At 36.2% G+C, this 21,284-nt stretch overlaps 4 protein-coding genes across 13 annotated transcripts; 2 read left to right on the top strand and 2 right to left on the bottom strand.

Annotated features, from left to right (window-relative positions):
- Nucleotides 22–6,430, bottom strand: LOC105170445 (protein TOC75-3, chloroplastic-like). Of its 8 annotated transcripts, none has more exons than XM_020696978.1 (10): nucleotides 5,189–6,430; nucleotides 4,472–4,693; nucleotides 4,276–4,383; nucleotides 3,991–4,182; nucleotides 3,526–3,774; nucleotides 2,026–2,280; nucleotides 1,452–1,772; nucleotides 896–1,328; nucleotides 548–793; nucleotides 22–466 (listed from the first exon to the last, which is right to left on the bottom strand). In XM_020696978.1, exons 1-7 carry the CDS (start codon nucleotides 6,368–6,370, stop codon nucleotides 1,533–1,535), a joined length of 2,448 nt encoding a protein of 815 aa, XP_020552637.1. In that variant the 5' UTR covers nucleotides 6,371–6,430; the 3' UTR covers nucleotides 22–466; nucleotides 548–793; nucleotides 896–1,328; nucleotides 1,452–1,532. The 8 variants fall into 8 exon arrangements, with proteins under 8 accessions (XP_020552637.1, XP_020552638.1, XP_020552640.1 ...); XM_020696979.1 differs by having other exon boundaries at nucleotides 548–753; XM_020696981.1 differs by having other exon boundaries at nucleotides 548–709.
- LOC105170442 (pentatricopeptide repeat-containing protein At5g59600) lies at nucleotides 7,944–9,910 on the top strand. Its single transcript, XM_011091204.2, has one exon. The coding sequence runs from the start codon at nucleotides 8,083–8,085 to the stop codon at nucleotides 9,685–9,687; it is 1,605 nt and encodes a 534-aa protein (XP_011089506.1). The 5' UTR covers nucleotides 7,944–8,082; the 3' UTR covers nucleotides 9,688–9,910.
- On the bottom strand, nucleotides 13,622–17,125 carry LOC105170441 (transcription factor LUX). Of its 3 annotated transcripts, none has more exons than XM_020696928.1 (2): nucleotides 16,044–17,125; nucleotides 13,622–14,044 (listed from the first exon to the last, which is right to left on the bottom strand). In XM_020696928.1, exon 1 carries the CDS (start codon nucleotides 17,045–17,047, stop codon nucleotides 16,073–16,075), a length of 975 nt encoding a protein of 324 aa, XP_020552587.1. In that variant the 5' UTR covers nucleotides 17,048–17,125; the 3' UTR covers nucleotides 13,622–14,044; nucleotides 16,044–16,072. The 3 variants fall into 3 exon arrangements, with proteins under 3 accessions (XP_020552587.1, XP_011089505.1, XP_020552586.1); XM_011091203.2 differs by having other exon boundaries at nucleotides 13,622–13,992; XM_020696927.1 differs by lacking the exon at nucleotides 13,622–14,044 and adding an exon at nucleotides 15,829–15,941.
- Nucleotides 19,783–20,882, top strand: LOC105170440. The gene is made up of 2 exons (XM_011091202.2): nucleotides 19,783–20,208; nucleotides 20,328–20,882. Exons 1-2 carry the CDS (start codon nucleotides 19,843–19,845, stop codon nucleotides 20,508–20,510), a joined length of 549 nt encoding a protein of 182 aa, XP_011089504.1. The 5' UTR covers nucleotides 19,783–19,842; the 3' UTR covers nucleotides 20,511–20,882.

Below are 21,284 nucleotides of genomic sequence, written 5' to 3'. Positions count from 1 at the left end.
ATGCCTTCCTATACTCCCCCCCCCCCCCCTTTTGAGGGTGAAATAAAATATTATATTAATCAATCTGGCATCTGCCGGAATAGTGTGACAAATAAGCTGGAGGAAGCGTTCCTTCAGCAAACTTGGCAAGCAGATGGGCCGCCTTGTTTGCGGTTCTCCTAGAAAAACAGAAAAAAGTAGGCAATGATCCCACTAACAAATGGTGGATGTCAGCAATGGTAGGGCCAATCACTAATCAGCTTTCGCTGCTGGAGATTCTGGATAACCAGGATGCAATCACCTTCAATTGTACAACATTCCCATGCTCCTGCATGACAAAGTTCTGCAGCAAGGCGAGCCGCTAATGCCTCTCCGTGTTATGCTTTACAAACAGGCGAGAACGTATCCGAACGGCAGGCGATGCAACGCACAGTCCAATCTCTAGCGATTGCACCAAGTCTGCAATCACTCCCGTCCTTGGGAACCCCTGCATCAAAGTTGATTTTGATCACAACAGTATCAAAGTTGACTTTGATCACAGAGGTATCTGGCAGCAACCATTCCCTACCAGACATTCAAGAATGAACTCTGCTCCCTATGGCATTCTGAAAATCCAACAAGAGGGCGAGCGCTGAGCTCATGCATTCCATGGGGCAGCACTGCACCTGATCCATAACAAATTTATCCTTCGACCCAAGAGCCGCCAAGACTGCACAGCAAAGAGATTAAACTGGTCATGTGTCAGCATGTTCCCAACCTTCCTAATCCATTTGTCTGCACTTTCCGTTCCAGGGAAAATTAGAGATAGCCCACACTGTGTTACCAATTTAAACTCAGCAAAAGCATATAACAAACAACAGGATGGCAAATTAGTGCCAGCAAGAACCAAATAGAAAAAACCATAACAAAGCCTCACCTTTATTTCCAATCACATCATTTCTCCGACTAACATTTACTATTATTGTGACTCACATGATGTGGATAACCACTATACTTATTCCAAGGACAGTCCCTTTGTTGTGGCACCATACTACTATACTGCTGCTAATAGTGATGGTTCTGATGTGAGTGAGCTGCTTCATGCCCATGAAATCCATGTCCATGTGCAGCCATTCCCATCATCTGCATTGGCCTATTCTGAGGATGTGGAGGATATGGTATAGGAACCAGCATTCCGACATGATCAATCCCACAACTTCCATTAGAAAAAGTATTATAATTTCCACTAGCAATTCCATTCCCATGGCTGGGGGCACCGCTGGATGACTCCACAAAACTCTGTTGCTGTACTGGTGTTGAAGCAAACAAATGATCCGGATTGTTAAGTGGGTCATGAAAGAAACCACATCCTAGATTCAAATTTTTAAAGGATTATTATCAAAATTAACAGTATATAGCTGTTTTTATATTACTCGGCTAGTATCAGAGTTGTAAAATATCTAAGAAAAACATGAACGCTTCCAAAAGAGAACCTTTAGTCTCAACTCAAACTTTTTGAAAATTCAGAGCAGCTACAAGAGAAAGTGCTACCGACAACCCCCAAACGGCACCTCTTAGAATCTTTCTCCAAACCGGAAGAATATTGCACCAGTTCCATTGTTCGGATCAACAGCATACTCTGCACGCACTAATCCTAACTTCACCCCGACACCATACGAGGATCCATGACCCATTCTTCTGTACACCTCCGTGGGGTTTCCTTTGACAGCCTTTGAGGTCCCAAGGTCGTTCCCATGCTCCGCAAACACATAGAAATGTGTATTTCTTATGGGTATTCGCAGCTCCGCAGCCAACTACAGACAATCATGTGCATCCAATATCAAATGACTTGAAGAGAACTCGTTGTGTGATATGTTGATAATTGTAAATCAAGTTATATATCACACGGAAATATGATAAATAGTAAACCTTTGGGTACAAAAACCATGTTACACTATTAAGAGTAATCTTATTGTGTTATTTTTACATACGATCCAAATAGGAGAACTATTTTCTTATCATTGGTCAAATATATTACACAATTGGAATTAAGTCGCATTACCGTACCTCGAGTATATTTCTTGTAGCTCCCAACTCTCCCATGTTATAACCCCGGACAGAATAAGGACCCCCAAGAGTAAAGGCATCATAACTGGGAAGGTCCCCAACACAGCCACCATAATGGCCATGAAGGACTAGAATCGGCGGTGGTGGCTTCCCAGCACCTTCCTCCACTTGCTTCAACTGGAGAAATCGGGTTACCATTAAGTGATGGCGATTAAAGAACGGAAATTTGCTACCAATTCCAAGTCCTTGGTCAAGCTGCAGAAGATTAAAAACACGAAAGAATGTCTGGTAACATCCATTGTATATAAGAAATATTATGTAGATAAAGAGGATAGAAAGATAAAGCAGCATCTAACTTTATAAAGAAATAAGATATACAAAAAAGTTTTAGATGCTAAATTAGTCAGCTAAGGTCAAGAACTGTGACGATTCTAAGATGGAAAGTTACAGTCCTGATAGATTAGGGAGGCTGTTACAAGGACATAACTCAGCAAACAATAATACCACAGAAATTAAAGAGCAGGAAACAAGGAATTATTCCTGGAATCCTTGTGTTATGAACCAATTAGAAAGCCGTATCAATATGTTATGAAATCTATAAATTGACTCTTATGTTTCTCCAATTCGACCTTCGAGAATTTGATTAAAAGAGAAGCCTATTAAGATCAACCCAGATGGCAATGAAAGTATCAGAAGATAAAAAGACCAGAAAAATTAGTTTCCCACTCATTGACAGAAATATTTAGTAATTATATAGCATTCCAGGCAACTCGAAGTACTAAGAATTTCAAAAGAAGCTACGAATGATATGGAACTAAATGAAGATTGAAACTGCAATGCATATTTTGGACCAAGAGCTACGAGAAACACACAAAAGACTCCAGAAAAATAAATTACTTAAGTACGGCACATTCACTGGAGGTTCCACTTCAGACAAATTATAAAACACCAGTAGGTTTATGCTTCAATTTGATGGCCAACTGATGCATAAACAGTTTTAATTGATAGGAGTATGTCGCTTAGCTGTAAATTTGACACACAACAGAAGCTAACATATAAAGCTCATGATGTAGACCACACTAATTTATTTTAGAAAGCATTTCAAATTCTGCAAGTTTGGTTCCAAGGAGAAACCATACGAGCTTTATTGGATAGACCAAAAATACAAATCTTAGTAATGCAGGTTGCCCAAACTCATTTGAGCAACTCAGCTCTTCAATTCTGGACATAGTTACTAAATCTCAAACCAGCAGTGTCATATAACAGCAACGTCCAGTCTACCAGAAATGAAGAGAAGCAAGAAAAAAATAAATCATAAATCTTTAGAACTTAAAACCTTCCATCAGGGGATAAATTCAAAAATCAGATGCTAATTTGTATTTTCATTGTCAAGTTGGGGATGGACAATTGGAGGGATTTATTGTTCGGATATAAAACATAATAAAGGGGCTATGAAGATATCAACATGAACTTAGTCTGAAGCAAACGCCTTTTTCTCACCTGGAATACATTTCTCTCACCAACTATAGCCCCATTTAAGAATTTGGTGTTGTCACGAGTTATATTTGCCTGCAGAAATGCCATACGGTCAACTCCAGTGCCACTGAGGGTCGTGGGAGGTCCATCTGCACTGACTCCACCACTTGGCAGCACTCTTTGACCATTTGCAGCAATATGACCGCCTTCATCACGTGTTGTTATCTCCTCCATCACAAGTCCATAAGTAAATTTGCTTTGGTGTGTGAAATTCTGCAAGAAATACATCATTAACTACTGCTCCTGCCTTATTGACACCCAAAAATTCAGTTTACACAACAAATATCTATCAGACCAAACTTTCTTTTCTTTTTAATCAGTAAAAATAGCAACTTACAACGGAATCAATCTCAGACTTACTAGTCCCAATTATCAGGTTCAAAATATAGATAAAATATGTAACACCATCAAGAAGGAAAACATGCATACCTCTGTAATATTGGCTTTAACTCCAGCCCTGTCAACCCAGATAGGGGGAACTTCTTCGATTCCAGGTCCCCCGGTGAAGACTGGACTTAGCTTTCTACTATTGAAGCAGCTAGCACGGAAGGTACGGTTGTGATGATTGTACACGCCATCTAGATATGGATGGACATACTCTAACTTGAAAGCAAGATCATCCTGTACATGTATTTACACAAATATAGAAGTGCTATAGACAAAATGGTACTTCATTCTTAAAAAGAAGTTTCAGGAAGATCAAAAGTAAATCACCTGCGGATTGAGGAAGTTGCTGGTGGTCACTGAACCCAGAAGTGACCTATTCAAACCTTTAATATTTCGATGCTCAAAAGAAACAGTTCCACCTGGTTGGATTGAAGCCTGAATAGCATTTTTTACAAGCAAAAAAGACACTCTCAGCAACCAAATTATACAACTTCAATATAAACTTAGGATTGAAGTTCTTTACCAATGTAGGACGACCACCACGACCTGGAACAATGCTCCACTCTGTACTAACTTCAGCAGACTTCTGTTCCAGTTCCTTCAACTTGACCTCAACAATAATGCCCCCCTCATTGTTCTCATCTGGACGTCGATTTAGCTCAAAGTTGGTGAAAAGAGCTAATGAATTTATATTTATCTGTGCTTGTTCCCAAGCCTGAAGATTAAAAACTTGTCCTGGACAGAGCTGTAAACAATATTAGAGTAATATCAACCCTTAAGTAATGAACAACTTGCCAAATTATAACAGTTAATGGATGGAAGTTATGTAATCCTAATTATCCCAAAATAAATACTGGAAAAAGAAGACAAGGTAATTTCACCACTAAACCAAATTAAAAATCATTATTCTACTACGCTCATAACACAGGCAGTAACCAAATGGGCAATAGAATTACATTGATTACTTATAATTTTTGCAAATGGAAGTATAAAACAGAAAAGTCATGTACCATATTCGTGTATGATCACATATAATTCCAAACAAATAGCAGATAACCATTTTCACACTGTGCATCATAATACCGAGAACCTTTAACCGGGTAATGCATATCAGACATTGACAATAACTCCTCAAACAGATTATGGTAGTTAGTAACTTGGACGCCAGTGCAAAAGGCCACTTAATTATTTGCAAAAATATCCAATACATGTGAGTATAACTGTAACAGTTAAACCTAACCTGCTTTGGCAATTCTCTTTCTATCACAGGAAACTGTGTCTTCCCCTCACAAAGATTCCCAAGCTTATCCTGGAACTGAATCACTAACTGTGTAATATCACCCTCCACCACTTCACAAACCACCTCCTTTGTATTCAAATTGCCAAAATTCACAACTTTTGCACATGCATATCCATTCTCATGATACCACTGCTGCACCCTATCCCTAATCCTGTGCAGCAATCGTGCACTGACCTTGCCCTGCTGCCTCAACATCTGCAATATCTCCCATTGCACAGGTATTGGCAACAAACATGGCCTTGACCTCTCAATTCTCCTCCTGTAATCCTTCTCCAGACTCCTATTGTACTCCAGTCCCTCCTTCTGAGTCATATCAGGATCCGTTGCAATAGGCTTGGATTGCGGCATCAATCCAACGTTAATGCATCTGAATCTATCAGCAGACTGCCATGTGTACTCCAGGAACGGAATGGTTATACTAATGGTGCCATCCGGATTCGTTTTTGTCTCCAAATCCACTTTCTCAAACACTCCGCAGGTGGCTAGGGTTTCGAGCTCCTTCTGGAGCTGCGCCTTGGTGTAAATGCCCCCAGGTCGAAGAGACACCATCTCAAAGAAGGAGTCTTCCGTGTCAAACGTTGAGCCGCATCGTCGATCAAGGAACAAGATTTCAGAAACTTTATATTTCTTGAAGCCGCTGAGCCTGTTTAGTTGAACCACAATGTTGGCCGGCAATCCATGGGAATCCCATTCTCGAAGGGGCTCATCGTCTTTAGCAATAGCTGCGGGTGAGAAAATGTGAGACCAGAAACCACCACCTTGGTCTCCATTACTTCCTCCTCCGCCACCTCCACCTTCTCCGCCGCCGCCGCCGAAGTTAAAGAAAGAGCCGCTGCCGGAGAAGACAGGTTTCGCGAGGTGGAATACACTGCAGGCGGCAGCAGAGAGACCGAGATATTTGGGAGAAATTAGGTAGTTGAGAAAAAAAGGTGGAGATTTCGAGGGTTTAAGGTTTTGAAGGGAGGAACTGACGGCAACAGATGGGAGATCAAATTGAACATTCGCATTCGGGAAGTGGGGGCGGGAAAAAGAAGCGGCGGCCAATGTATTGTTGCGGCGGCGGGGGAAGTCCGCGGAGGACTTGAGGGGGAGGAGATGTACCGGAGCGGCGAAACACGCCATTGATGGCGGAGTTACGATAAAACTTGGGTGAGTGAGACCCAGAGAAAAAAGAGTGGGAGCTGAAGGGGTTTATAAAATTTATTTAAGAATTTTCTTTAAATTAGCAATTCTGCAAATTTGATTAAAAGGAATTTACTGATTGATATTTGATACTTATTATATTTCCTTAAACCACCAAATTTTATTTAGGTAATTTACTTTTATCATATTCCCTAAAATAGTTACAAATCAGCTTAATTTAGGACTATAATTCAGACTTTGAAACCTTTCATATATATTAGATATAGTTGTCATTAGTGTTTCTGTAGCCTATTTTTTTTTTGTTAATGCCAAACGAATTTCTCTTTTAAATGATATTTAATAATTAACATCACAAAACAAATTATTTTGTATAACTAGACAATATCTGATCATAATTAATTGGATTTTAAAAACTATAATCAATTGATTTTATTCTTATATATAAATATTATCTATTTGAATTTAAATTCATAATTTTGAATATGCTCGTCTTGATTTTAGCTCGTCACATATTTTCAAAATTGAAATTTTTTTAGTATTTACCAACCGAAACAGTAATGGTTGTGTGGATGAAGAGAAATTCGATTACATTGCTTTATATATTATTCTATTAGCTATTGTGTCACGTTATTTCTACGTACATATAACAGATAATTTTTCACACGTTATAAATAATAATAAAATATATAAGTCAATACATTACATAATAAAAAGAAAGAAATAAAAATAATAATAATTTATTAATTAATATAAATTTTAAAAATTAAATAAATCAGTTATTTTATCATGAATGTATTATTATATACTTTTAATATATAGAATGAAAAAGGGAAAGATGATGTTTATACGTACCAAAATAATCCTAGTTCAACATGTGCACCAGATACTCATACCAAAATAATCAAATCAATAATTGACTTCCACTATATCCAAATCCCAAATTTTACTATTAAAAAATACAGCCCGAGGCCCAACTCGATCGCCTTGGGTCAGATTTCAGAATCCACCTAGTACTGTAGATATGGTTATAGAATAAAGTATATTTATACCTTGGGTTTAATGTAATTTAATTAATATAATATTATAAATGAATAAATTATCATATAAAAGAATAATAATATTAACTTTTTTATATTTTTAAAATGAAAAAATTTACAATAAATAGAAGGGCTAAATTGATGCATATTAAAAAATACATGGGATAAATTGATAAAAAAAAAAAAAATTATAAGGGGATAATTTGTATATTTATAATATTACAGATGATTAAATTGTATTTTTTTTCATTATACGTTTGATTTATGATTTATTTACATAAATTATTTATATTTTTTTGTTTAACTATAAAAAAAATATCCTAGTAATTAAATAATAGAGATCGCTTGTGTTATGATATTGATATTTTTAAGATATATATATATATAATTTTTAAAAGTAAATATAATTTGTATAAATGATATTGATATTTTTAATATGTGTACGTATAGTTATCCAAAGATATGAATGATTTGTATAATGTAGATGTAATTATACTTATGGTCTAATACGACAAACTCATACACAACATAATAGTAATTTCATGAACATCGGACAAATCTAAATGCATTTGTATAAATTCAATGATTTCTGGTCACTTCAGGACTTAGTTGTCTACTGTCTGGTTTCCTTTCCGGTGCTTTGTGCTTCATTAGATGCACCAGAAAGCGCCTATACTTCATCATCATTCCTTTACGTCCACTAATTACAGTGAACTCATCGATGCATGCACAAAAGGTGGTGTCTTGAAATCTGGCAGAGTACTTCACGCCCACCTCATCATCAATGGTTTGGCTGGATCCCTCCAATTTGCTTCCAAACTCATAGCATTTTACACCAGGTGCAAAGAGTTGGCGGCTGCCCGAAAGCTGTTCGACCGAATTCCCAAGTCAAAAATACGTGGTTGGGCTGCTGTGATTGGATCCTTCGCGCGCAATGGGTATTATGAGGAGGCAATGGGTGTGTTTGAGGAAATGCAGAAGGTAGGATATAACTATGACAGAATTGTTCTTCCTAGTGTTCTTAAAGCATGTGGACAGCTCTCTGATTGGAAAACGGGAGAGAAAATACATGCTGTTGTTCTTAAAAATGAGTTTGAGGCTGATGCGTTTGTGATGTGTGCATTAATTGATATGTATTCAAAATGTGGGATGGTTGAGAAGGCCAAAAGAGTGTTTGGTGCCATGGTGGACAAGGATTTGGTGGCTTTAAATGCTATGGTTTCAGGGTACGTTCAAAATGATTCTGTTAAAGAAGCATTGAATTTGGTTGAGGAAATGAAATTTGGGGGAGTGCAACCTGATATTGTGACTTGGAATACATTGATCTCAGGGTTCTCACAAGCAAATGATGAAGTGATGGTTGGCAAAATTTTCCAAATTATGGAAACTGATGGTGTTAAGCCTGATGCTGTATCCTGGACATCAGTGATTTCTGGTTTGGTGCAAAACTTCCGTAGCACGAGAGCTTATAGTGCTTTTGGGCAAATGTTGAAAGCTGGGATCTCCCCAACAACATCAACAATCAGTTCTCTATTGCCTGCATCTGCTACTATTGCAGATCTGAGGCGTGGGAAGGAGATTCATGGTTATTCCGTGGTAATGGGTTTTGTAAAGGATGTGTATGTAAGGAGTGCACTCATGGACATGTACGCTAAATGTGGGTTAATTTCAGAAGCAATGTCATTGTTCCATGGGATGTCTGAAAGGAATACTGTTACCTGGAACTCCATGATATTTGGCTATGCGAATCATGGGTACTGCCATGAAGCAATACAACTTTTCAATCAAATGGTAAGAGAAGAGGAACGCAAGCTAGACCACTTGACTTTCACTGCAGCTCTCACGGCTTGTACTCATGCTGGGATGGTTGATCAGGGCAAAAGTTTGTTCCAGTTGATGCAGCAAAAATATAAGATTGTGCCAAGAACAGAGCACTATGCATGTATGGTAGATCTATTGGGAAGAGCAGGAAAGCTTGATGAGGCTTATGATCTTATTCAGAGAATACCAGTTGACCCTGATTCATTCGTATGGGGAGCACTGTTAGGGGCCTGTAGGCAACATGGTTGTGCAGATCTAGCGGAAGTTGCTGCGGAACAGTTGGCTAAGCTTGAACCAAAGAGTTCAGGAAGTAGTACGCTCTTGTTGAATTTATATGCGGACTCCGGTAGGTGGGGAAATGCTGTAAAGGTGAAGAAGATGATGAAAGTAAGGAAATTAAGAAGTTTCCCTAGCCGTAGTTGGATCCAAGTTTTATGACATGCCTGAGCAGGAACATTCATTTCAATAATCATCTTTGCTGCCGCTGATAATGTCTTGCTTTCAATTCTGGTACATGTCATCAGGGACTAATTCAGTGGTTCCAGAGCTGTCTTAGCTCCCCTTCCATCTTGTCCAAGTAACTAATATGACATGACACTGAAACCTATGCCAGTTTCAGATGCTTATTTTCACCACTTTAAATGATTATAACATGCTTGCTTGAGAAATTTTAATTCAAATCGAGTTCTAACTAAAATTGAATTAAATATATAACAAGTATTATACACTTGCTGATTCATATTTAGGGCAACCACAGAAATGAAGTGCTTTCTTGCAGCTGCGTTTAATTTTCGATCCAAGATAATTCTATAGTGTTAAAAATTATCCATTCAATTAGGTTGAATTTGATTAGAGTATAGTGTTAAAGATTATTGGTTGAATTTTTTTTTTTTAAATTAACAACAAAAGTTATGTCGAAAATGGAAAGTCACTCTTACTGAAAGGGGTGCAACACGAAAACTTCCCATAAAATATCTATCCTAGTACTACTTTTGTCCAGACATGCTTAATTTTAAAGTTCTGATAGAATATGGCGTATTACTGTTGGTATGATTACACTCTATTGGTTGAATTAGTCTGATTAGTTAGTCTATACAGTGTTAAAAGTAAGATCAAACTTCTGAAGACATAAATTAATTGAAATCTAAATTGTATTAAGATAAATAACACTATTTTTCTTTTCTAGAAATTGCAAATAATGAAACTACGTGACATAAATTAGTTTGATTATTTGAATTAGTTCTATTGAACTTAGTATGATCCTGTCCAAATAATTATATCCAAAAAATTAGAGAATAAAGTTCCCCGACTCGACTCTCCAACATTTCAAGAATCAAACTAATATTTTGATGTTATTACGGAAAGTAAATGATTTCAAATAAAAATTAATTAATTAATCATAATCACTCCAACAATACTCAGAATACTTAATAATTACTCGAACAAAATACTTTGAACTAAAAGTAAGCTATACATCATAATTAGTATAAGAATATTCAAGTTAAGTTTATTTACAGAAAGTTAAATGATCTGAAATACTGTAAATCAATTAATTATAATTACTCAAACTAAAATACATTGCATATATTTCAATCTTATCAAAACAAATGACTACGATAGAGTTTTTCAATTTATATTTCAATATATTTAAACCTTAGATAGATCGAACTATTCGATATAAATTATACGCCTCATATTTCAATCTACTTTAATCTGACTAATAAAAATTGATTGGATATGAATTTTCCAAAAATTCTACTCCAAAACACGTTCGGTCAAATCAAATCAATCACAGAATCAGTATGATATATTTATTATTTGACTGATTATTTTTTCTAAATTGTATACCAGTCATCATATGACAAACATATTTGATCATGGTCATGGGTGACCTTTTTCTGGTACATTAAAGTTCAAAAATAAATTGAAAACAGAAGGTAAAAGAGCCAGGGTCATCTCGGCACCGGCAAGGACACTCCGACGCCAAATCAGCAAAGAGGTCTCATATAGATGTCTAACAAAATAATAAGAGGTGGAATGCTTATAAAATTGCCTACCTTAAATGAACAAGTGGAGTATTTACAGTTGAGTTCCAATTGCACGTTCACATGTAGGCTTCATCCAGTCCCTACATGTAGCGGTCATCCGTGCTTTCTCGATATGCTAATGGGCTTCATGGGTCATTTCTCTTGCTAAACTTGGCCCATAAAATAATATTTATACATTGAGTTGTCCGAGCCCAAATCTTTAGGCCTCATCCAACCCAAATATTGGGCCATTACATAAAAGCCCATATCAATATTGCCCGTGTAATAATTGATTTCAGATTGGACCAAATTCAATCCGAACTAAATTGCGAAAGTTTTCCAAGTCGTAATTCAATATGTTCCAATCTAATCAAATTAACTTGCACCGGAAGCAGTTGGATATCTCTTTGATGCAAGTCTATGAGACCTGTTAGAAAAAGAGGGAAGATGGGAATTGAGGCCACTAAAAGCTCTCCTCAACTGCCGCAACTGAGTCTGCCAGCAGCGCACCACCGGATGAGAAGTGGACACAAGAAGGAGGCCATCTTCACGATGGGAATGGAGGCGTAATCTCTGGACTGCAGTGTTGTCGCCACTAGACTCCACCTGAACAACATTCTCACCGAGCTCCAAAAACAGTATAAGATTCCGTCTCAGCCATCTAGAATCTGGTTGGCCAATATGGCCAGCATTTGGCTTCGGAGGAAGACTTGCCCAACGTGTTCCCTTTAGGGTGAATTCTTGTCACATCAGCTGGCTTCCCTCTGTTCATCGAAACATATTGCCACGGACTTTTCCGAGCATCGCTAATTGTTTTCCACGAATAATAAAAATTTCTAATAACTTTGCATACTATTACCTCTCACTCTGAGAGTTTAACAGAAGATCATTTGCAAGTGGGCTGCAATATCATAGGAGTTCACCATAAACATCAAGAATCTAATACATTCATAAACTTGGAAGAGTAATGATTTCCAGAGTCCAAGATTATGAAAATTATCACAGGATAGTATTTAGTACCACGATTTCAAATGCGTAGCTATAAATATCCAAGCATTGGTTATACTTTTTTAATTTCTCTATTCTTTGCCCATAATGATTTTGGAGCTCGAAAGGGTACAACGGGGTAACCCCACAGCTGAATCAACACCATATTTGTGCTGCAGACTGAACCAACAACCATTATCAATGGAAACAATCAGCACATCAAAAAGAGCTTTAACTCACAACCATTCACATTAACTTTTTTGGCACCCAAGGGCAGATGCACATATGTAACCCAGCTAGAAAAATAAGATGGATGATGCTAGCAGCAATGCGAGGATTGTTGAATAGCATGGCTAATGTCATATGATATGTTCATAGAATGTTACTTTGGTCATGCAAAAACTATGAAATCCTAGATTCAACTTTTTACTGGATTATTTATCTTCAAAATTAACAGTAGCTGTTTTTCTGTTACTAGGCAAGAATCCAGTTTAAACAGGCATATTCCTGTATGGGCTCACGTTATTCAAAGAAAGATGAAAACCTGAGAAATCAGCAGAATATATTGTAACCTGATGGACCATCTAAGTGATCAAGCTGCAAGGGCAAAAGAATTCATTTCTTCAATAGTAACAGAACAAAAGCAACATCATCATTCTTACCTTTTCGACTAAGATATTAATATCTAAAACTAGGACAAAAAGTTACAACCTTCTAAAATGAATCAGTAGACTCATTGGACATTGCAGGCATGTGAAGCTGAAATAGGATAATTAACCGAGTGAACCTGATACGAAGCACTAGAGCAGATGTCTCATGCTGGTTTAATATTGTGAACAGAGGCTGAACTTATAAATGCACTGTTTCCAAACAAGTTACAGTTCTTGTTCTAGTAAAAACTGTGAAAAATCTTGAAAAGGGTTCAGAGTGACAAAGGGGGTACCAGGAGTCGATGACAACTTCAAATCAAAACCTATTACAAAATGCAGCTAATATCCACCAGATTCATTGTGCTGCAGCCAGGCAACCATTACTCATTTCGACAGCATAGAGGAAGCTAGTAGATATACAAATGTGAGCTCTCACAATGGTGATCCAGTTTTGACTTCTTCACTTCCTGCTTAACAGAAGAGTTGCTTCCTTGTATACATACTGCACTACCATTGAGGAGCATACTTACTTTGTCACCAGTAGCATGCACTCTCACATGCCAGCACATCATATTGAAACTAAAGATGGTGATCTTTGTGGCAAAATAAAAATGAAAGAAAATACAGTAGGTGGATGGGAGTGGAAGCAGACATGCAGTCAAAGAATAGTGCCACACCATACTTTTATGTAAAGAAGGTAAAGATGAATGACTTGATTGACTAAAGTGCAAGGACTAACTGCAGAAATATTTTTGCATATCATTCTATTATAGAAACTTGTTTTGTAGTAAACAAAACTCAGTACAGTCATTCATGTTCAGAAGCATAAACATTAATCAACAAATACACTAGCAGGTCAACTACTAACAACTCGCAGCAGGAAGGCAAGACTAATTTGACAGTGACCTTCAACTTCAGAGTACCTTGGCAACTCATGCTGAGTCTTGTTGCGGATAATTCATAGATTATCTGCCAATTTACTGTTACAGGACCAAATGCCATGATTTACTCCAAAGTCCACAATCATCTCACAGAATCAAGGATATCTGCACTTGAATCATATTGAAGCTTCGCAGCATCTAAATATATGCGAGAAAATCACACATACTAATCAGGGCATCTCTTCATGGTCTTGAGTCATATAAAAGAAAAACCAGTTTCAACAGAGAAGATAAGTTTAGAAATAGAAAAGGTTAAAAGAAATAGAGAGAGCTCCTTGTTACAGAAAAAATGTAACCTCTAATCTTTATACTTCATTGACTTAGCATTTGAACACTCAAAATATTTGCCAGTCATCACCAACACCTGAAGTTATCAAAGCAGGGGCTTCAAATGATTCATATTCAAACTTTGCAGGCTAACATGGTAAGATGTTAGCCAATTCTCCTCACAGAGATACATAGTCCTGTTTGATTCCACAAATTTACAGTAATAAATGTAATCAAAACCTAAAATTAACTCAAGAATAATACTTTTGTCTAGTAAGCCCCTAATCATGCTATCCTCAGAGCTACATTGAAATCCCCAGGGGACTTTCTTCACCTACGAGTTGGAACTCTCTGTATAAAAAATATAAGATACTTTTATGCAAGGATATCAAATACTTAAGAAGACAATAGTGGGATCAAAATGATACTAAGAAAAAAAGTGATACAGTCTGTAGTTATCAATGGCTCAGATTGTCTTATAAGTACCTATAATCTTTCATTCTTATCAATAATAAGATGAAGAAGAATGAGCATAATGATGGGAGAAAAAGAAAAAGAATCTACTGATTGTAGTGAAACAGGCATCGAGTAGGGAAAAGCCATATCATATATAACAGAGCAATTGTCACCCTTAAAAACAGATTACTTCCTCTATATCGTTAACATGAAAATGTGTAAAGAAATTAAGATGTGTTGCAGAGTAGATGAAGATTTAACCATAAAGTTCGTCCCCCCTGAAAGAAACTCGTAAGTATTTCATATTTTAATCCATAAACTACAGGTAATCAAAGTTTAGATGCAGAGAATAAACCATCATCATCGCACTAACACTCTCACTCAATTGATCTGAATGATACAGGATACAAGTGAAAATAAGAAACACACTAAATACACCCAGCTGTAAACAAGCCATAAACAAGAAAAAGCAATACCAAAAACACATGTTGATCATGATTGTTCAGCTGTAGCAATATATCATGTACATGGAATTAGATGAGGAAAGATGCACAAACTTATCTGATACCGCAATACATTAAATAAGCAGTGAAATACTAAAACTAAACTGTATAGGATATAGGCCAAAGGTTTAAATATGAGGCTAGATTTGATGACGATGAAATATGTTGTTATAGTTTCTGCATAATTGTAGACGGGAACATGAAGCCTAAGTAACCAGAGTTGTCATGAGGAGAAGTAAATCAAGGATGAGAAGATAGTTAAAGTTTCAACTGTCCATATGACATATACCTGGAAACTGCAGTATATGCAACTCACAATGCCAAGAAATACCATTGAATGAAAAGAGATGTATATTTCTAGTCCAGAAAGTAAGAATGTGAAGCACATTTGTGTGGATAAACGCTTACATGGTGCCGTATACTATGCGCCACAAAGAAAAATGATTGATTACAAATGGAATTGTAACAAACTAATTGAAAGCAAAAGAACTCCATATCAAGAATTTGAATGAGGGGAAACCAATCAACAACTTTCATTGCCTCTATCAAAAAACAGATAAGAAATGTAAAATTATACTATGAAGTTCTACTACTTGCCAGGAAGTTATCTGCATTCTTTTTTCCCTTATTCCAATAAAACAATCTTGATTTTGCCTCTTTAACATTTTTAAAGGCATCAGCTTAGTTCTTAGAACTAAATCAAATAACAATTCGGTAAAAGTTAGTTACACCTTCAAAAACAATGTGATAGATTAAGACAGGTATTTATTCACTATTTAAGAATCATAGCGAATTTGCTAACTGTAAAGTCCTAGCAGAGGTTCACATGTCACATTTCCAATGCAATGATTCCATCAGACCCTGTGTTACCAATATGAAATCAGCAAAAGCATATCACAACCAACAGGACGGCAATTTAGTACCCGCAAGAACCAAAGAGAAAATACCATAACAAAACCTCACCTTTATTTCCACTCACAGCATCGCTCCGACTAACACTTATTATTATTCTGAGTCACATGATGTGGATAACCACTATACTTATTCCCAGTCCAGTCCCTTTGTTGCTGCACCATACTACTATACTGCTGCTGATAGTGATGGTTATGATGTGAGTGAGCTGCTTCATACCCATGAAATCCATGTCCATGTGCAGCCATTCCCATCATCTGCATTGGCATAATCTGAGGAGGTGGAGGATATGGCATTGGAATTGGCATTCCGACATGATTATTCGCACTACTTCCATTACCAGCAGTATTATGACTTCCACTAGCAATTCCATTCCCGTGGCTGGGGGCACCGCTGGATGACTCGTTAAAGCTCTGTTGCGGTACCGGTGTCGAAGCAAACAAATGATCCGACGGCGAGGGGCCCTCGTTGGATAAACCCTGCATCCTCTTAACATATAGCCTATACTTCTGCAAATGGCTCGCAACGTTCTCCCTAGTCAACCCTTCAACATTCATCAACTGCATAATCGTCTTAGGCACAGCGTTCTTCAACCCTAAATGCGCCACCACATCCACGAAACGCTTGTGCAGCTGCGGGGTCCACACAAGCCGCGGCCTCTTCAGAGTCTTCGCAGCCGCCGTTGACTGGTCGTCCATACAACCATCCATCGCCGGATCATCGGCGGGGTCCATCCTACGACTCTTCTTCGGGTCGGATCCTTCTTCGGGTTCCGCCTCAACCATCACGTGATCATCCACGTGACTACTAAACGGCTTGAAATTGGAGGCGACGGCGGCGGAGGACTGAGCGGCAGCGCCGCGGAGGGAAGAGAGTGTGGTCTGTGAGGCGCGATTGACGTCGAGCACGGTCCGAGCCGGCTCCGGCGAGATTTTGAACGCGGAGGCCAATTCGACCGGAATCAAAGACTGAGACAACGGCGTGAGATCGTCGGGGGAGGGAAGGCCAGCCTCCCAGTCGGCAATACCATCATCAATTTTCACTTCCTCACCCATGGGAGTATAGAGCAAATCAAATCACATGTAACAGATAATCTACGGAGGGGGTGGGGGTGGGGGTGGTGAAATAGGGAAAAAAGAGGAGAGGAGAGGGGTAGGCGGTGAATATAAATAAGTAGTTTGAGGTGGAAAAAGTGCAAAATGAGATTCCAAACAGAGTGCCACGCTGGATGCTTCCCACAGATATTTTTTGATCCTCTAAATATCTCTCACCCTATCTCCTATAATTCGCCAAATTTGATTTTTAGTCCTACTTCTCTACTTCATCAAATATTTAAAAATAATTATATATTTAATCTCATAAATTTTATATTTGATGTCTTCAATATATATTTGTCTAAACCTAACCAAAATAGTTAGTACCTTATGCCAACATTTGGGAGAATTGTATGTTAAAAAAAAAAAAACTTAAGTAGATAAATTATAAATAATTTATTTTTGAACATAAAAATTAAATAATTACTAACTATTTACCTAAAAAAATGAGTATAAAGATAAATAATGGTACACTTGTCTAAACTTAAATATAAAATAAATCTAATATTTTTTTAAGTGGCAAGATAAAATTTATCAAGACATGACAATAAAAAAAAGTAGTGCTGACGATTTTATAGATCTTTCACCTTAATAGGCTTTACGATAGTTGAGGAGGTTCGCTGTGTACATATCATCAAAAGTTAATTTTTTTAAATACTTGCTGAATCAGAAAATGGCATGGAGGATTGTCATCAATTAATAGTGGTTGACCTCACAAAGAGTGGAAGAAATTGATATAATATACAAGTCGTGTGACGCTTCAGATATTATAATATATAATTGTAGGACTAATTGATTAAATTTTATAAAAGTTAGTTAGTTAGTAAATAAATTATAGATTGAAATTCAAAAATATTAAAACTTGAACGGATTAAATTGAAGTTCACTATAATGGTTAGGAGCAAATTATATTAATTAAGAAAATTAAATTAAAAAAAATAAAAACCAAAAATGAATTGGAGTGGGTCATCACCCACCGCCCCACCTCCATGATAAATATATATATATATATATATGTACAAATCACAATCTCACAATACGTGCAACTTCTTTTTTTCTTTCAGTAACGGAGGTAAGAATTTTTACTTTAATTTTTATTAATTTATATAATTATATTATCTAATTAATCTATTTATTAAATATTATTTATATTGATCGATGTATTATTTAACCGAAATATTTTATGGATTTAGCTATTTAAATTAGTGTTGAATTAAATATTATTTTGATATAAAAATGATATAGTTGGTTAATTGAATTATCAGATTTGTTAGATTCAAATATTACTATAGTTAATTTATATAATTCCATCAAAATTATTAACCAAATACGTAATTCTATGTATTGTTGTTTAATTAAATTATATAGTAGCGAGGGATTGATAGAAAATTCATAAATATTTCAAAAAATTATATTTAAGAAATATTATATTATTAAAGAGGAAAAATAAGATTTTTAATGATAATTTAATTTAGGGATGTTATTAAAAACGATAGTTATAAATATATAAGGGGTTTGATTAAATGAATTCCTACGAATTAATTGATAAATTATAAGTATTTTTGTGAAGCCTAGAGTGTCTTGTTATTGAGTAGAACTATAACAAAGATTTATATTTTGATAGATATAAGATATTAAAGAATTATTAGAAATTATTCGAATAATATTTAATATTCTATTTAAAAATTACGATGTTCTTGATATATATTAATTATATGTTATAACTCATTATAGATGTACGGATAAAGTGAAAGGATGGAACAATTATCTATTTGGGTAGATAAAAACATTATAAAGTTGAGGTAACTAAATAATTAGTATTAATCTATATATGTTCTCTTTATTTGTGGTATTACTTTTATATAAATTTGTGATTCATGCTGAAGTTGATTTATTTGAAAATGTATGAGTGGTGGATAATTTAATTTGATTGACGATATTGCGTACGTAGAATGATTAAAATACATTGAAATATTATATTTGTTGTATGAGTGTTGTGGGTGCTTAAAAATGAGAATATATCGATATATGATTTTACGTTACTAGCTGCTTATAGGAATAGTGATATGTGGAAATGAAAAAGCGGTGAAAATTGAATATAATTGTGATGTGAGTACCCCTTGATGTTGTTGAAAAGCCTGTAAGGAGAAATGAAATGAAAAGAGGGATGATGCGATATGAGAAATAAATGAAATAAAAAGAGGTATGATGCGATATGAGAAAGAAATAAAATGAAAAGAGGTATGATGCAATATGAAAAAGAGTTATGATGTGATGTGAAAAGTGTTATGATGCGAATTGAAAGAGTTTTGATGCGAAATGAGATTGATGAACCAACTGTCAAGGGGGTTCACTTGAGCTTTATATAACGGTGAGATTGAATTGATGGAAAAAACACTAAATCACCTTCTGGTAAGCAAATTAGAAAGAAAGAAGTTTAATTGATTATTTTATTGCGAATTGGTTATATGGTGCAATAAAACCGATTATATTGGGATCTTAATTAACAAATTAATTATTGTGAGAAAATTGCCGTTTCAACCAAGAACACATTCTTTGATAATGAATTGTATTTCCTTTGCAGCGTGTAAGTTTTGTTCTGAACACGTTATTTATCTGACCGTCTAATTAATATACTTTTTTTATTTATAAAAGTATCTTAAAATATAAATATTTTCTATTATACCCACCTAAATTTCTAAACGGATGGGTAGGATGCCCGGAACCAACAGAGGATGTGAAAGGAGTAGTGGATAATGAACATGGCTGCATCATCTGCAACCTTCTCTCCACCCGTAATCTCCTTGATTTTCAAGCCTAAAACTGCTTGTCTGGTCACCGCCCGGAACTCATTTTCTCAATTCTACGATCCTAAACTTACTTTTCCCTCCACTCAATCTTCGGAAAGAAGATCATGTTTTCTGCATTTACCAGAAGCAGTCTGGTCAAAACCCACCAAAAGTTGGAAACTTTCTGCTACTTATGGCAGTTTTTTGCTTTCAGAAGCAAGCCCAGTTCAGACTTCTGAAGAAATAGTTTCCACAAGTGGTGGTGGTGGCACCACTGTCGTATCGGCTCTTTTTTTCATTGCCTTTCTCAGTTTATCCGTTCTTACCGTAGGGGTGAGACTTTTTTGCTTTTGATGCTGAATTGAGGAAACTGTGGTTGTTAGTGACTCAAAAGATGTGATTTTGGAACGTGGGGTTTTGTTGATTTTGAATTGATGTTTTGGAATTCTCAGGTTGTCTACATAGCTGTAACAGACTTCTTGCAGAAGAGGGAGAGAGAGAAGTTTGAGAAAGAAGAGGCTGCTAAGAAGAAGAAAAGTGGCAAAAAGGGGAAAGTTAGAGCTAGAGCTAGAGCTGGACCAAGAGGCTTTGGACAGAAGTTTGAAGAAGATGATGATGTAGATGCAGCAGACTGATTGCTATCTCTTAGAACATCATAAATTTGCAACTTCCATGATGGTAAAATTGTTCCCATTACATTGTGGTGAACATTGTTGTTTTCTTTAGATGTTCTTGGTTTGTTTGGCAGTTTCATTAGCTCCTTAGGAAACACTATGAAATTCTATTGTTATATGGAAAAGAAAATTGTTTACAAGTTGAAAACCGCCCCTTAGATGCTTGTTGAAAATTTTTCTATGTGTAGAGCTTGGACAATTTCCAGGGATTTTTCTGACCTTCACTGAGGAGAGTAACCAATTATTTGGCGCATTCATTTGTTAACATCTGATTGTAAAGGTGAACTCCATAAAAAATGAGTGTAGAAAACATAAGTGAGGGGATTTTCGGAAGTTTATGAGTACTGTTATTCTCTTTTGTGAATTCGCTTCATGCAACTATAGTCTTGAAAGTTGTTATCTCTTTTCTAGTGATCTCAGAGGCTAAGTGGGAAGTTGAAATTTTTCTTTAGCTATTTCCTTATCCTTGTTGAGCATATATGATCGAGAAGTGTAATGACGGTGCGAAAATTTTTATTTATTTGTCCTTGCATAGAAGAACCATCAGAAAAGTTGATGAATATTGTACAAGTCTCAGTTTTCATCCCAAATTTAAGTTTCTTTTATCTTATTGCTATTAAATTGTCAAGGGGTTTCACTTAAATCTCTTGCCATTTCTCATACTCGTAATAATTAGGGAGTGCTGTGTATTTTAGTCTATGAAATTTGTTATTGTTGGCGGATGCCTGGAAGTTT

The sequence above is a fragment of the Sesamum indicum genome, linkage group LG9 (genome assembly GCF_000512975.1).
Source record: "Sesamum indicum cultivar Zhongzhi No. 13 linkage group LG9, S_indicum_v1.0, whole genome shotgun sequence".
Taxonomy (NCBI): Eukaryota; Viridiplantae; Streptophyta; class Magnoliopsida; order Lamiales; family Pedaliaceae; genus Sesamum; species Sesamum indicum.
This window is presented reverse-complemented; position numbering and strand designations above follow the sequence as displayed.